Source organism: Cebus imitator, unplaced genomic scaffold (genome assembly GCF_001604975.1).
Source record: "Cebus imitator isolate Cc_AM_T3 unplaced genomic scaffold, Cebus_imitator-1.0 Scaffold59, whole genome shotgun sequence".
NCBI classification, from domain to species: Eukaryota; Metazoa; Chordata; class Mammalia; order Primates; family Cebidae; genus Cebus; species Cebus imitator.
Window position 1 is genome coordinate 6,594,774 of NW_016107374.1, and position 15,361 is coordinate 6,610,134.

Genomic DNA, 15,361 nt, shown 5'->3' on the forward strand with positions numbered 1-15,361 from the left:
TTTTTTTGAGAGAGAGTTTTGCTCTTGTTGCCCAGGCTGAAGTGCAATGGCGCAATCTTGGCTCACTGTAACCTCCACCTCCTAGGTTCAGATTTTCCTGCCTCAGCCTCCCAAGTAGCTGGGATTACAGGCATCTGCCGCCACGCCCGGCTAATTTTAGTATTTTTCAATTTTGTATTTTTGTATTTTAATTTTATATTTTTAGTACAGACAGAATTTCACCATGTTGGCCAGGCTGGTCTCGAACTCCTGACCTCACGTGATCTGCCCGCCTTGGCCTCCCAAAGTTCTGGGATTACAGGGGTGAGCCAATGTGCCCAGCATGGTTGCTGCTTTCTAAGTGAGCCCAGCACACTAACAAAAAGGCACCCTTTGAGCAAGGCTGTCACACACAACACACTCCCCCAGCAATGCAAGGGCTTCAGAGAGAAAACCTGAGCATGTTCAGTTCCTTACATGATGAACAAGGAAGTTTTAATGACGATGACATTGCAATTTCATACCCTAGCATTTCAGAGTGGAGGATTCAACAGGACTGCAAACTTCACCTCCCTCCTGGCCTTGTAATCTTGGACCAACTGCTTAAACTCTCTCAGCCCCAGTTTCTTCATCTGTAAAATGGGGATAATAGTAGTACCTACCTTATAGAGGATTATGGAGCTTAAATGACATAATAAAAGCAAATTGCTTTGTCCCATGCCTGGGACATTGTCAACACAATACGTGCCAATTGCCATTATGACCATTGTTTTCAACATTGTTACAAACCACTTCATCATGTAACATACAGCAATAGCTCCCAAAGTCACCCTTTATTGAGACTCAGCGCTCTAAGTACCAGTCCCCATGCTAGGGAATGTACATCCACTTAACGTTTTATCCTCACTGCATCATTGCTGGGTAGAAAACAGACTGAAGAAGTGAAGTGATTTTCTCAGTGACTTGACAGCATCTAGTTAGTTGCTTTAAACCCGAAGTCACTTCCACCAGCTGGTAATGAATGATGACAATCATTCCTTCCATCTAGGTGGCACTCTTTCATTCTGAAGTAGCCTTTCTTTAGGAGATTTAAGACAGCCTGACCTCCATCCGCTGGGATGAGAGACAAACTACAAGGAGAACCCAGGCTTGCAGATTGGTGGACTAAAGATGGTCCATGGTGAAGGGCACCTAACCAAACCACCAGAGCATGGTGGCCCACCTAAATGCAGCGCAGAATAAATACAGCAAGGATGGAGAGGTAAGTCCACTGCTCTCTATTTCTCTAGGAAGCAGGTTCATTTGAGTCAGGATCTCCCATGGTAAACAGAAGCATCTGATGTCTTTCATTCTAGCCCTGCTTGATGAGGCTATGAACCCCAAGGACTGGTGAACCTCGGAGACAGATTCCTCCATCAGCAAAAGCTCCTGCCGCTCCCCTCCCTCCCTGTCCCCACTCGCCACTCCCAGACCAGGGGAGTAGGGTAAGTCCCAAGAAGGTGGCATCCTTCTCGCAGCTCACTCAAGGTGGCTGAGCACCCTGAGGTTGTGAGGTTCAGCCACGCTACAACCAGATCTGCCTAAGGCTATCCCCAAGTGTTACCATCATAAGGTAACAAGATGGCGTGTCACCACCCTTCAAAGCACAGACCAGAGCCAGAGCCGACAAATAGGCAGACAGACTGAGCTTGGCAGGGACATAGCCCCAGGGGCTCCCTTGGCTGGATCAACAGGAGAAAGATGGTCACCAGGGCCCAAAGGCAGGGAGTTCTCTCCAGAAATTCATGGTGGCAGGGGAATGGGAACCATTACAAAGAAGGAGGAGCTGGCACCTGGTAGCTGTGTTCTCCCAACCCCAAACCCCACCCAGAGTCCCCAGAACCAGCATTCTGAAAGAGTCAAAGGTTTGCCTAGAAACTTCAGTGGGTAGACCTCAGAGTCACTGAAATGGACCCTCTGGGGTACTGAGACCCAGATAGAGAAAGGAACTTGCTGCATTGAAGTGATGGAATGCAGGCTAGATTGGATCTGGATTCACAAGGGACCCCATGGACAAGGTCATGCACCATTCTGAGCCTCAGTTTCTTGATCTGTAACATGGGAATTCTAGCACCTGCCTCACAGATTGGGGTGAGTCTTACCTGAAACAGTGCAGCTGACACACCAGGCAGAGACAGAGGCCACACAGGTAACTGGAGGCAGCACTGAGATTCCAACAGAGAGCGTCTCAGTTCCCAAACTGCAACGTGCCCACCACACCGGGCTGCCTCTGTTTCTGTTACTTATTAGAATCAACAGACAGGGAAGTGGTCCCCAGGGTTTCAGCTCACATTTGGGTTACACACTCATTCTTCCACTGAGACTCAAATGCTATCTTTCTTCTTTCTGGGAGATCAGAGAGCAACTTCTTTGCATGCAAACACCAAGACTGTCCAAGGGGTAGTTGCGCTCCTGGTGCCTCCTAGTGCTGGGAGCAGCCTTTTAATTAAGGACTTTGCTCCTGTCCATAGGCAAGCAGTGGAAAAGCTTTTCCTCTTTGGTGGAGACCAGGGCAGGAACGAAAAGTTAGAAGCCACAGTGAATCCTCAAAAACTCTTTGGTACAGACAGGGGCTCAAATGTTTGAGTCTGGTTTTTTTGTTTGTTTTTTTCAAGCAGGAGGGAGATGTTTTTACTTTGGCCAAAACTAAAGTGCAGAGCAGTGGTCAAACCCCTGGAGGGGGCCATGCTGACATTCACTCATAGGATGGCGATGACCAAGGACAGATGGCTGCTAGAGGCAGCCATCCAGAGTCATGCCAAGGTAAATGCCAAGCATTCTTAGGGCCATGGGGAAGTTGGCGGTGGGGGGGCAGTAAACTGCAAGGCATTTAGCCATAGAAGCCCCAGATTAACCATCAGACCACAGGCTGTAAATGCTTCAAGAATAAATCATCATCATAAAAGCCACCATTTATTAGGCACCTGCTGTGTGCTGGGAACTGTGCAGAAGGCTTGGCATGCGTGATCTTATCCAATCCTCACCACCACGTACAAGGTGAACCTCTTATCATCCCCATTTTACAGCTGAGGAAACAGGTTCAGAGGCTTTGAACTCACTTTAGGTCATGCACAATTGCTTAAAAGTAGAATAACTGGGGTTCAAACCCAGGTATCTGTTCCTGGCTGTGACATCTGCCCCATCTGGCCACTGCTACACACTGGACATGTCACTATCTCCCCTTTTCCTCATTCACACTCACGGAGCCACTCTCTTTGACTACCATGCAGGCCCACCCTCATGAAGGGTGCTCTGTCTGGCAGTGATTTCTCTGGACAAATTTGATAAATTGGCCTCTGGTGTGCACCTGTGAGTAGTGGGTGCTATTTTAGTTTGCTAGATTTAGAGCCTGCCTAACCTGGGCACTGAGACAAGGTAGTCTCTGGACCATCTCCTGACTGATATCCACATGGATCATCAGTCCATACCATCAGCTGATTCCTACCATGGATGCGCCATATATACCTGTGGGCTATAAACCAAGCTCACCATTCGGTCCCAGCCTAACCATGTAGGTGGATGTTGGATATTACCTGCGCCTTTTTTTCCAGGCATAGAATTAATAGATCTTGTCGAATTCTCAAAGTGTCAGAACTCTTAGGTAAAAGTAATGAACAGAACCCCATATTTCGAGAAAGCATTCTGCTGGGTATTTAAGGGGTCATGGTTATCAAATGATGTGTGATGTGTTAGAAAGAACCGAATTCAAATCCCAGCTCAAATCCTCAACAGCTGTGTGACTTTGAGCAAGTTCTTTGATGTCCCTGGGCCTCAGTTTCCCCTTCCGTACAGTGGGAACGATCCATCTGCAGGAGGGATTGCTGCAACAACTAGATGAGACCCTCCCTGTGAGTGATGAGCACGTATCAATGCTCAGTGAACATGTCTTATCATTTCTCAGAACAACACCACAATGTGCACAGCCTGTGGCTGAATTAAGGGCCAGGGGTTATTTCTTCCACATTCTCAGAGCCCTTCCTTCTCTTGAGCAACCAATCAATAAAAGTTGCTGTCTTGGCTGGGGGACTGGCTGGGCTTTATTCAGGGGGGTGCCCCTCTGACCACATCTGTGCCTGTTCAGCAAACCGGGCCTCTGGGTAGAGAAGATTAAACACCTTCTGAAACCTCAGTTCTCCATCCTCAGAAAGTTCCATTTCCGCTCCAAGTAATAACTACTCTGTCTCTGGCAGAAATTCTTAAGAACAGAAAGTAAACCACTCCAGGCCATGCTCAACCCCATTTGAACCCAAATACATCTTTGAGATGTAAAGGTTATATGTGTTGACCTGAGTGGGGAAAAAAAGGCGAAACTTAATCATAGATGCCTTAGCCACAGCGGCCAAGAAAAATCCAGTAATCAGGCAGCTGAGAGACGGCAGGGAGGAGGGAGAGAGAGGGCGGGTGCTTCCCTGAATGCCTGCTTGCTTTCCTCTATCTTTCCTTCACACCTGAGACCAATGGCAACAGCCAGTCAACCTCCCCAGCGTCAATTATGCTCCCCCTCCAAAATCATCCAAATGGGCGTGAGTAGCATAGGCAGATGGGGGGACCATGGGCAGAGGATGGATGAAGCTCTATCAGTGAGCATTTCACAAGTCTCTGTGATAAGGAAAAGAGGGTTTGCACCTGGCACAGAGGATAGCAGGTGCCGGGGAGAAGGAGGTGGCACAGCCAGCATCCCCAGTGCAGCCCAGTGGGTCACTTACTTGCAGAGAAGTTGGCCTCAGTGTGAACAGGAGGGGTGGAAGGCAGGAAAGGTGCGTGTCCCACAAAGAAGGAGCGGAGGGAGCGCTCGGACAGCAGCGGGGAGCGCTGCTGGGAGGGGATGTTCTCGCAGCTGCCTACGCTGCTGTGGATCTTGAGGTTCAAGGGTTTGCTCTTCTTCTTGGCTCTGAAAGAGAGACAGAAAAAGAGGAAAAGGAAGTATATCCAAAGGTGCACAAAGTTACAGCTGTGAAGCCCAGCCTTGTGTTTCCCATGAGGGGTCCAAAATCCACAGGGAGAAATCAGAAGAGCCCACAGGCTTTCCGGCAGAGACACAAGGGCTGGGCAAAAAGGGTTTGCCCTCTCTCCTCTAGGTCCCTTTAAGAAGCTCATGCTACACTGAGGCACAAGCAAACATTTCAGCCATTCTTTTTTGCCCAGGTCCCTAGAGTAGCTCTAGAGAGCCAGGGTTCAAGTTCAGCTTCTAACTCCAATCCCACAACTTTTGCCTAAACATCTCAACTCCCCAGAGCTCTAAGCCCCCGACTCGTGACCAAGCTGCCCATCAGCCATCTGACAGAAACAGCAAATCTCGGGCTGTCCTCAAGTGAGTCTAGATCTATGTCAAGGCGGCATTCACCATCTATGTGTTTAACCCCCAAATCCACTGCCCTTCCTCCAGGTAACAATAATTAATGCACTTCTGTAGATGGTAAGCCTGATGACTTTCAAGAGATCTAAGTAGATTAAGCCTTCGGTAGGATCGCAGTGCCTCTTCTGGAAACGCTTCCTCTTGGTCAGGACTTCTGGTGCTGGGCTCCTTCTTCCCAGCCCACCCACAGCTCTGTCTGGTTCTTGGTCCATTGCCTACCAGGAGCCTCAGACAGTGCCCACCTTAGGAGTTCAGGAGGGAGGGTGCTCCCCCAAATGACAGGCAGCTGCAAGGGATCAGAAGTGTTACAGGGAAGGGACCCTGGGTCGCCCCGCCCCTCATCGCTGTGCCTACCATAGCAGCGTTGCTGGAGGAGAGCAGGTGCAGCCTGTAGGAACTATATTATCCTGGGGCCGGACCCCCCAGATTCAAATACTGGTCTTGCCACCCCTGAGTGAGTCCATTAAACCTCTCAAGCCTCAGTTGTCTTGCCTACAAAAGAGTCCTTCTTTGGAGAATTGTGGAGAGGATTAAACAATGCAGGTAAGTGAATTCATACGAAGTATAAACGTGAATTGTTACCATTATTATATTATGCAGATCTGTCTGATAGTTCCTTCAGAAGAAAGAATCTGCAGCTAAAACTAAGTGGAAGCTTCTGGAAGGTTTGGTTTCACTCTTGGGGACTCTTCAAGACCCAGGAGATTGAATGATATTCTTTGTAGACTCCATGCCCAGCAAAGTGAGTCACGTAGAACAGCAACTTAAATATTTGTTGAAGGATCTCTAAATGGTAAAAGGAAGGAAGGTAAAGAGGAGTTCTCCCAGGGACCCCTCAGCTCACAGCCTTTGATCCATGGCCGGTTATGGATTCATTCAAGAGAAGAGAGAGCAGTGATGTCTGATCTCAATCCTACACACAGGCACTGGCCTCACCCCACCAGCGGGTAAACATCTGCCTTCTGCCTACAACATGCTGCATTCATGGCGTTCCCTTACACGGAATCGCAAAGGTAAGGAAATGTATAGGTAACTCACCGAAATGGGTAATGGTATGATATTTAAACAATTAATTAATAGAAAAGTGTTATGAGTGCTAGTATCCATCAGAGTTAAGCTTATGACGCAACTTGAAACTATCAAAAAGAAGTACAATGTATATGGAAGGCTGAGACTAACCATACCCTCAAGAATGGAGGTCACAGCCTGGGCATTTCTTAGTATAGAGGTGCCCTGTCCAATAACAGAGCTACTTGTCCACGTGAGCACTTGAATTATGGCAAGGCTTGACTGAAATAGGCTTAGAATGAAAAAAAAGGACAATACCTTACTAACAATATTTTTTGTATGCATCAAATGTTTGGGTTAAATAAAATACATTGCTAAAATTAAAAAAAAAAATTAAAAGAGGGCTGAGTACAGTGTCTCACCTCTGTAATCCCAGCACTTTGGGAAGCCAGGAGTTTGAGACCAATCTAGGCAACATAGCAAGACCCTGTCTGTACAAAAAACTTAAAAATTAGCCAGGCGTGGAGGTATATGCCTGTAGTCCCAGTTACTCAGGAGGCTGAGATGGGAGGATCACCAGAGACCAGGAGTTTGAGGCTGTAGTGAGCTACGATTGTACCGCTATGCTCCAGCCTAGGTGACATAGTGAGACCCTGTCTCTAAAATAATAATAACGATAATAATAAAATTTAAAAAATGATAACAAAAGTGAGGGCCTTAGCAATTATTCCCAGTCTGATGCTGAAATAAATAAATAAATAAATCCCAAGGTATTTAAGATTCTTTTTTACTTGCCAACAGTTTCTTAGGAGGTGAAATTATTCCATTTCCAACAGGACCTCTCATACTGAGAAAAAGATGGAAAGGAGACAGTAAAAACAAGCACTCCAGCCAGGTGCTGATTAAGCTTTGATCTGAAACTGAGAGAATACATCTCTGAAATTATAAGCATAAAACACAGACATTAAAGATTTTTCAGCTTTATCAAACAGGAGGCTTAATCATCACCATAATAGCAACAGCAGCTACTGTTACTGCTGCCTAAATGTGAGTGCCAACCGTGGCCTAGGGACTGTATCAAGTGTTTTCCATCCTCACTTGCCATAGTAACCTTAGGTGGGAGATGGTGTTATTACCCTCTCTCCACTGATGAGGACACCAAAGCAATGAGGAGAGAAGAGATATGGGGAAGGTGATGCCAGCCCTGAAACCAGGCAGTGTGGGTGCGTCTCTCAGCTGCACCCACACCAGACCCTGCATGTCAGTCCCAACCCCATATCATCATCTGTCCGGAGCCCAGCTGCCCTGAGAAGTTTGATTTGGGACATTCTCAGGTCAGAGACACTGGAGTGGCGAAGAAACTGAGCCCCAAATCTTCAACTTTTGCTTCATCCACCTCTTTTCTTGGAATCCTTTCACCAGACCCACCCAGAGACCCCATGTGGATATTTCTCTTTGCCCCGCTCTCTCCGGCACTGAGCCCTTTTGCTCTGGTGTAACTAAAGAGAGGAATGCTGTAAAGAGGAAGTAGATGGGGCAGGGACCCTGGAGAGTCCCTGTTGAGTGGCCCCCATGGAATGGCAAAGCTGCCCCTTACAGAGTGTTTCTACTGTTTCTCTCCCTCCTCCACCTGGTGAACCCCACACACACTCCATGGTCCAGTTCAAATGTTACCATGTGTAAAGTGTCCTCTCCTACACACGGAGTAGGGGTCTTATCATTCCCTCACCTCACTCTCTTAGTTCCTGCTTTTCCATCATATGCTGGGAAAGACCCCATTTCCTTAACGTGGTGCCCAATGTCTGCCCACATGCACACCTTGGTCTGCATATATGTAGCCTCCACCACCTGGAATACCCTCTGTTGCTTTGCCTGGTAAATCCCTATTTGTCTTTTATGACTTGGCTCTGACGCCCTTTCCTTCAAGAAGTCTTCCCTAATATCCTAATTCATTCCAGCATGGGTCGGGTGTTCTTCCTCCAGGAAGCCTTCCCTAATACTCCCTCTTCCCTCCTGGACTGGGTTGGGTGCTCCTTCTCAGTTCTTTCTCTTGATTGATCACTAGATCAATCGATCGATAGATAGATTGATGGCTACATTTTCCTATTTTTCCAAATTTGCTGTCTTCCAAGTAGACTGGTTTTTGAGGGTAATGGCTGCGCTGTTCATTTTCCTATCCTTGGCAACCAGCACAGAACCTGGCACATAGTAGGTGCTCATTAAATGCTTACTAAATGACTGTTCTGGATAAAGACCTTGGCACGCATCACATTCCCTTCTAATTATTTGTCTTCCACTTGACTGTAGACTCCTTGAGGGCAGGAACCATGTGGTTTTCCCTGCTGGATCCTTCATCCCTTAGCTTCATACTAGTTGAATGAAATGAAACTTTTCGGTGGGCTTGAAAACATTCCTCCCCTTCCCAAGGAATGAGTTTTTTTTTTTTTAATTGCATTTAGGTTTTGGGGTACATGTGAAGAACATGCAAGATTGTTGCATAGGTACACACATGGCAGTGTGATTTCCTGCCTTCCTCCCTTTCACCTATATATGGCATTTCTCCCCATGCTATCTCTCCCCACCTCCCCACCCCACCCCCATCCCTCCTCCATTTCCCCCCAAGGAATGAGTTTAAGAGTGCTTGGTTTGAAGGTGCATCCAAAAGGAATCTCTCAGCTCCTCCCACCCACCTCCCACAAACTCTCATCCTGCCTGCCTGGGAGTGGGGTGCCCTCTTGTGGCCGGAGCACAGCCTCCTTGCAGATTTTCAGACTCCTGGATGGAGAGTTGAGAAAAGTCTGTTGATTTAACGCTGGGGGCATCTCACACAAACAGCCTAAAAGCCCCACCATTCAGGAGACCTGCTGCTCGCTGGCATGAAGGAGCCCAAGCATACCTGCAAAGTCTCCTTAGTGCCTGGGATGCCAGCCATGTTTCTCTCCCCAGGGGCCCACAGCAAGGACCAGAAAGGAGCTTCCAGTTACAGCAGCAAACATCAGCAGACTCTTTCCTGCCCATGGTCAGAGAAGAAAGGAAAGCAAGGGGGGGTGGCATTTCATTCCATGCAAATGTTCAATGTTGAAGATTCAAAGAAGCATCCATACTGAGGCAGTGTAATTCAGTGGTTGAAGTCACAGACTTTGGGGTCATAGAGATGGGGAATTAAGTCCTGATTGTGACCTTGAGAAAGTGATCTCAGTTTCCTCATCTAGAAAATGGGGAGAATACTAACACCAATCTCAGAAGGTTATTGTGAGAATTCTATGAGATAACAAGTTTGGCACAGGGCCCAGCACAGAGTGAGAGTTCAGGTGATGTCACCTGTTATTAAAGTCACTATGACCAAGTCAAATCAGATATCTGTACAGCTATGGAAATAGACTTGAAGAAGCCAAAATTGAAGCCAAGCTGCAATTTTCACCTGAGATATCCAACAAAATTTCCATCTACCATGGCCCTTAGCGAGTGAAGAGGACACATCAAAACCCTCTGGTGATAGATAACCACCATCATCTCCGAAACCCCGACAGGAGCCATGAGGCACTGAGCCAAGTGACGAGGCCAGATCCTCTGGCAAGAAGAACCAAGTCTGACCCAGCAAGAGTTTAAGAGGAGCTCAATGACCTCACTCAGAGTCAATCTGTTTTACCAACCATGGCCACAGATGGAGTAGAGAAGGGGCGTATCTCAATAAGGGTTAGTTGGACAGAAGGGTGGATAAACAGATGGATAGATGGAAGAATGGAAAGAAGGAAGGAAGGGTGAAAAAGTGGAAGGATGGAATTGATGAAGAACAGAGGGGATAGGAGGATGGGAACACAGATAAAAGGAAGGGAGGAAGGGGGAGGAAGATGAAAGAATGAAAGGACAAATGGATGGAATAAAAGTGAGAACAGGAAGATGGAAGAATGTATGGAGGAATGGAGGAGAATGGGAGAATGGAAGGATGGACAGATGGAAGGAAAGAGGAAGGAAGGATGGAAAAGGGAAGAACGGTAGGATGAAAAAATGGATAGAAAGAAGGGCAGAAGAAAGAATGAGAGTAAAAGAAAATAAGAGAATACATGGCTATTTGATCAGAGTAGGGTGAGGAGAAATCCTTTATTGCTTCCTACCCATCAAGGAAGCCTTCATGAACAGGATGTGAGGTTCATGTTTTCCATCTACCCTCATTACCAAAGGATGGTCAGAGGGGGAAAAAACAGACAGAAATGACTGTTTCTGATGACTGTGGCCATGTACTTAAGATTTAGTGAATATTTTGCAGTATATCCCACAGATGCAATTAAAAACAACATTCTCAAATGCCCATCGACGATAGGCTGGATAGGGAAAATGTGGCACATATATACCATGGAATATTATGCAGCCATCAAAAACGATGAGTTTGGGTCCTTTGTAGGGACATGGATGAACCTGGAAACCATCATTCTCAGCAAACTGACAGAAGAGCAGAAGATAAAACACCGCATGTTCTCACTCATAGGCGGGTGTTGAACAATGAGAACACATGGACACAGGGAGGGGAGCACTACACACTGGGGTCAGTTGGGGGGAAATAGGGGAGGGACGGTGGGGGTGGGGAGCTGGGGAGAGATAGCAAGGGGAGAAATGCCAGATGTAGGTGAAGGGGAGGAAGGCAGCAAATCACACTGCCATATGTGTACCTATGCAACAATTTTGCATATTCTTCACATGTACCCCAAAACCTAAAATGCAATAAAATAAATAAATGGGAAAAAAAAAACATTCTCTCCCATGATCTTTGTAGTCACACAGATGTCTCATCTGGAAATAAGGCCAATTCTGAGAAAATCAACAAAATGAGGTTGCACGAAACCATGGAAAAGGAAGTCCCATCTTCTGGGGCTGTATCAGCCCTGGGTGGACCATGGTGCTTTCTGGATGGGCCAGCAGGTCAGGGCTCCCCGAGAAGGTAAGCTGTGCCAAGGGCTGGGCTGAGCCAAGGCTGCACATCTATATCAGGGAAAGACACCCAGCTCCAGGTCATCACCTATGCTTAGGAAAAGGCATTTGTTTCCCAAGTACAGGAAAGGACTCTTCCAGTGTTGGAATCTGGGAAAATTCTTCCCATTTTTCTGATGCCCAATTTACATAGAGTGTCAGAACTAAAAGGATCCTGAGAAATCCTACACTGTTTTTGAATGAGTTCATCACTCTCCGTCTCTAGCCCCATTGTGCTGGTCCAAGCCACCACATTCCTTTCTCACCTGGGCTGCCGCTGCCTCCTTGATGGAATCCCAGACTCACTTTTCTTTGGTTTTGTTTTTGCCTTTTTGTTATACTAAGGTGAAATTCACGTAACGTAAAATTCACCATTTTAAATTGAATAGGTCAGTAGCATTAAGCTCATTCATAATATTGGAAGACTTCAATTTCTATCTAGTTGTAAATGCTCACCACTTCAAAAGGAAACCCTTTGCCATTAGTCCCTCCCACTCCCCCTTTCCTCCAGCCCCTGGCAACCACCAATCAGCTTTCTCTTTCTATGGATTTGCCTATTCTGGATATTGCATATAAATGGAATCCTACAAGCCTTTTCTGTCTGGCTTCCTTACTCAGCAAAATGTTTTTGAGGTTCATCCATGTTATAGCGCGGATCAGCACTACATGCCTTTTCATGGTTGAGTAATTGGGTCCCACTTTGGATTCTTGACAATGTATTCTCCATCCAGCAAAGTGAGGTTTTAAAAAGTATATCATGTTATATCATGTCACTCCTCTGCTTAAAACCCCACGAAGCTTTCCCATCGTTCTCTCCTCTTGTGGTCTATAAAAGCTTCTTAGGACCTTCCATGTGTACCCTCCAACTTCTTGTGCCATCTTGGACTCTAGCTGCTCTGGTCATACTTCTGCTCCTTGATCACACCAAATTCTCTACCTCAGTGCCTTTGCACAGGCTGTTCCTGCTGCCTGGGACATGATTCCCCAATCTGTTTGTTAGTGGTATACTACTCATCCTTAAGGTACCATTTCCTTGGAGATGCCTTCCTTAACTCCCAAACCAGCCAGATCTCCTGGTTACACCTGCTCCCAGCACTGCCTGCTTTCTCTTCTTAGAATGCATCCTAGCTAGAATTCTGTATTTATTTATGTGTTTACCAGAGGAATGTCTGTCTCCCCTAGGGCCTGTGCCTATCACACAGAAAGGGCCTGTATCCTCAACATTTAGTGTAAGGCAGGGACCCAAAAGCTGAGTGTACAGATGCTCACTCTAGCCCACGTATCCCATCTCAAGCAAGGATGATGCGACATCTTCTATAAAGGACTGTGACCCAGTCTCCATCTGCAAGTCAGCAGGGCTGGTTTAGCAGCATCTTCCCAGTTAATTCCCAAGTATGGGCTCTTCGAGGACAGAAACACAATTTCTTTTTCTTTCTGACAATCTATTTTGTCAGCCCCTGGCCACCCTTGTTATAGGTCTGGCAGGTGGTTGTACATTCAGAAAACTGAATAGATACCCGTTTACCAGCCCACCTCTCCCTGGCTTCATCACAGAGATCATCAAGGGAAGCCCCAAACTGATGTTTAGCCTTTGCACCGTTTCCTCTTCCCAAAGTGTGCTGGGATCTGAGTTAAAAGGAGCCGCCGGCTAACACGGCCTCAGCTTCCTTGAGCGTATGGTTCTGTCCCCTTGAACTCAAAAGCCTTCACCCGGCCAAATCCCTCAGCATCTCATTAACTGTGTCTGGAGCATCTGGCCCAGCCAATTGGGAGGAAATGGCAGGGCTGGGAACCAGACATGTTCGTCATAAGCCTGCTTTGAGGACGGGCAAGAACACACAATCTTGCAGACCACTCTGAAAAGCAAAATGCTAATCCAGTAACCATTTCCCCAAACAGGAAAAATGCCCTCTGGTCTTACACAGGGCCATGCTATATGAGCTGCCCCTATCAAACTGGCCCTTTTAAATCCTTTGCCATTGGGCTGATCCAGTGATCTAAGAGGAGGCCTCCAGGAAACACCCTTTTCAAAATCAAAGAATGCACAGTGTTCTGGGGTGGCAGAGTTTACCAGCCCTTGGCTCAGCTGCACAGAGCCCAGGAAAGGAAGCCATTTGGAAAAGCAAAGCCCCATGAAGTCTAACACCAAGGGGATGTTCACTGAGAATCTGCTCTGTTCTTGGCCACAGGCGACAGCTCTCATTTCTGGCTGGAGCGCTCCCCAAGCATCGTATTAATCAGCCAGGGCCCTGGCAAAAAAAGGGGCATGGACACGCCAGTAAAATAGCACAAGCTGCATTTCCCCAAGTGTGAAGGAGTATGCAGTCCTTTTAGAGGAGACATGGATGCATCTTTTTGCATTTTAATAGTTAAAATTCAAGAAATAGAATTTGCATGTCAAATACACAATTTCATAGTGATTATTTTCTATATGCAAAAGATACTAAGAAGGAGAAAAAGAAGAAGGGGAGGAGGAGGAGAAAAAAGAATGAGAAAAAGGAAGACGAAGGAGAAAAAGAGAAAAAGCGATAAGGAGACAAAGGAGGAGAAGAAGATGTTGGCTAAAAAAAGTTAAGTAAACTATAGTATAGATCCCACCCACATGACTAAAAATAGACTGACAGTTACAAATGTTGACAAAGATATAAGGCAACCAGAATTCTAAAATCCTGGTGGGAGTGTAAACTGGTACAACTGTTTTTGAAAAATGACTTGGCAGTATCTACCAAAGCTGAAAGTAAGCTCTGATCCAACAATTTTACTCCCAGGCATGTACCTAACCAAAATGAATGCCCATGTCTGCAAAAAAGACCTTCATACAAATGTTCATGGCAGCATTGTTCATATGGCCAAACAAACACTGGGAACATTTCAATGACCATCAACAGTAGAAGGGATAAATAAGTCAGAGTGTACAAACACTGTGACTTGAATTCTCAAACACACGTCTGAGAATGACACTGACAAGTAAAGGAGGGTGCCCATCATCAGGATGGGATGATGATGCCAGGCCTGGGAGGCACGAAGGAATGCTTGGCAGAAGTGCCCCTTCTCTCCACACTGCGTTTTTGGTCTTAAGACATTCTCTTGGTTCTCATGATCAATGCATGTTATGGGCTGAATTTTGTCCCCCTCAAGTTCCTGTGTTGAAGGCCTAACCTCTAGGACTTCAGAATGTGGCTGTATTTGGAGACGGGGCCTTTAAAGAGATGATTAAGCTTAAATGACATTATCACAGAGAGCCCTAAGACAAAGAGAGAGGCCTGAGGAGAAACCAATCCTGCCGACACCTCAGTCTTGGACTTCCAGCCTCTACAACTGTGAGAAAACACATTTCCATTGTTTAAGCCCCCCAGTCGGTGGTATTTTGCTATAGCAGCCCTAGCAGATTAATACAGTACACTCGTCTCAAGGGATTCTTTGGCCACATAACTAGAACAAGAAAAATACCTACCACTTTTTATGGGATAGTTACCAGGAGCCACACACAGGACTGGCCACTTCACGTTACTCTTATTCTAGCGGTGTCTGAATTTCTTCATTCGCTCTCTATGTCTGCCAACTAGAATACGAGCTCCATCTCAATCTTGCTGAGTAATGTTGTCTCCAAGGCCTAGGAAAATGCCTGGCACACAGCATGTACGCCAAACCTACACTTTGGATAAATGTACAAGTGAATATTAACATCAAGCCGTGCAGGCAGTTCCATCTTACAGATGAAGAAACTGAGTCCAGGAAGTACTGAGCTTCATGTTTTTGTTTTCTTTTATGAGACAGAGTCTTGCTCTGTTGCCCAGGCTGGAGTGCAGTGGCATATCTTGGCTCACTGCAATCTCCACCTCCTGGGTTTGAGCCATTCTTCTGCCTCAGCCTCCCAAACAGCTAAGGTTGCAGGTGTGCACCACCAAACCCAGCTTTTTTTTTTTTTTTTTTGTATTTTTGGTTTGTATTTTTTTCCCGGGTCACCAAACCCAGCTTTTTTTTTTTTTTTTTTTTTTTTTTTTTTTTTTTTTT

General features: G+C 46.3%; 1 protein-coding gene across 3 annotated transcripts in view; it reads right to left on the reverse strand.

Moving 5' to 3' along the window:
- KSR2 (kinase suppressor of ras 2) overlaps positions 1 to 15,361 on the reverse strand; it is a 523,481-nt gene that overhangs the window by 208,979 nt on the left and 299,141 nt on the right. For all 3 annotated transcript variants that reach the window (XM_037738919.1, XM_017529548.2, XM_017529549.2), the window contains exon 5: positions 4,725 to 4,909. In XM_037738919.1, the coding sequence (XP_037594847.1) occupies positions 4,725 to 4,909 (185 nt within the window). The remainder of the gene's footprint in view (positions 1 to 4,724; positions 4,910 to 15,361) is intronic.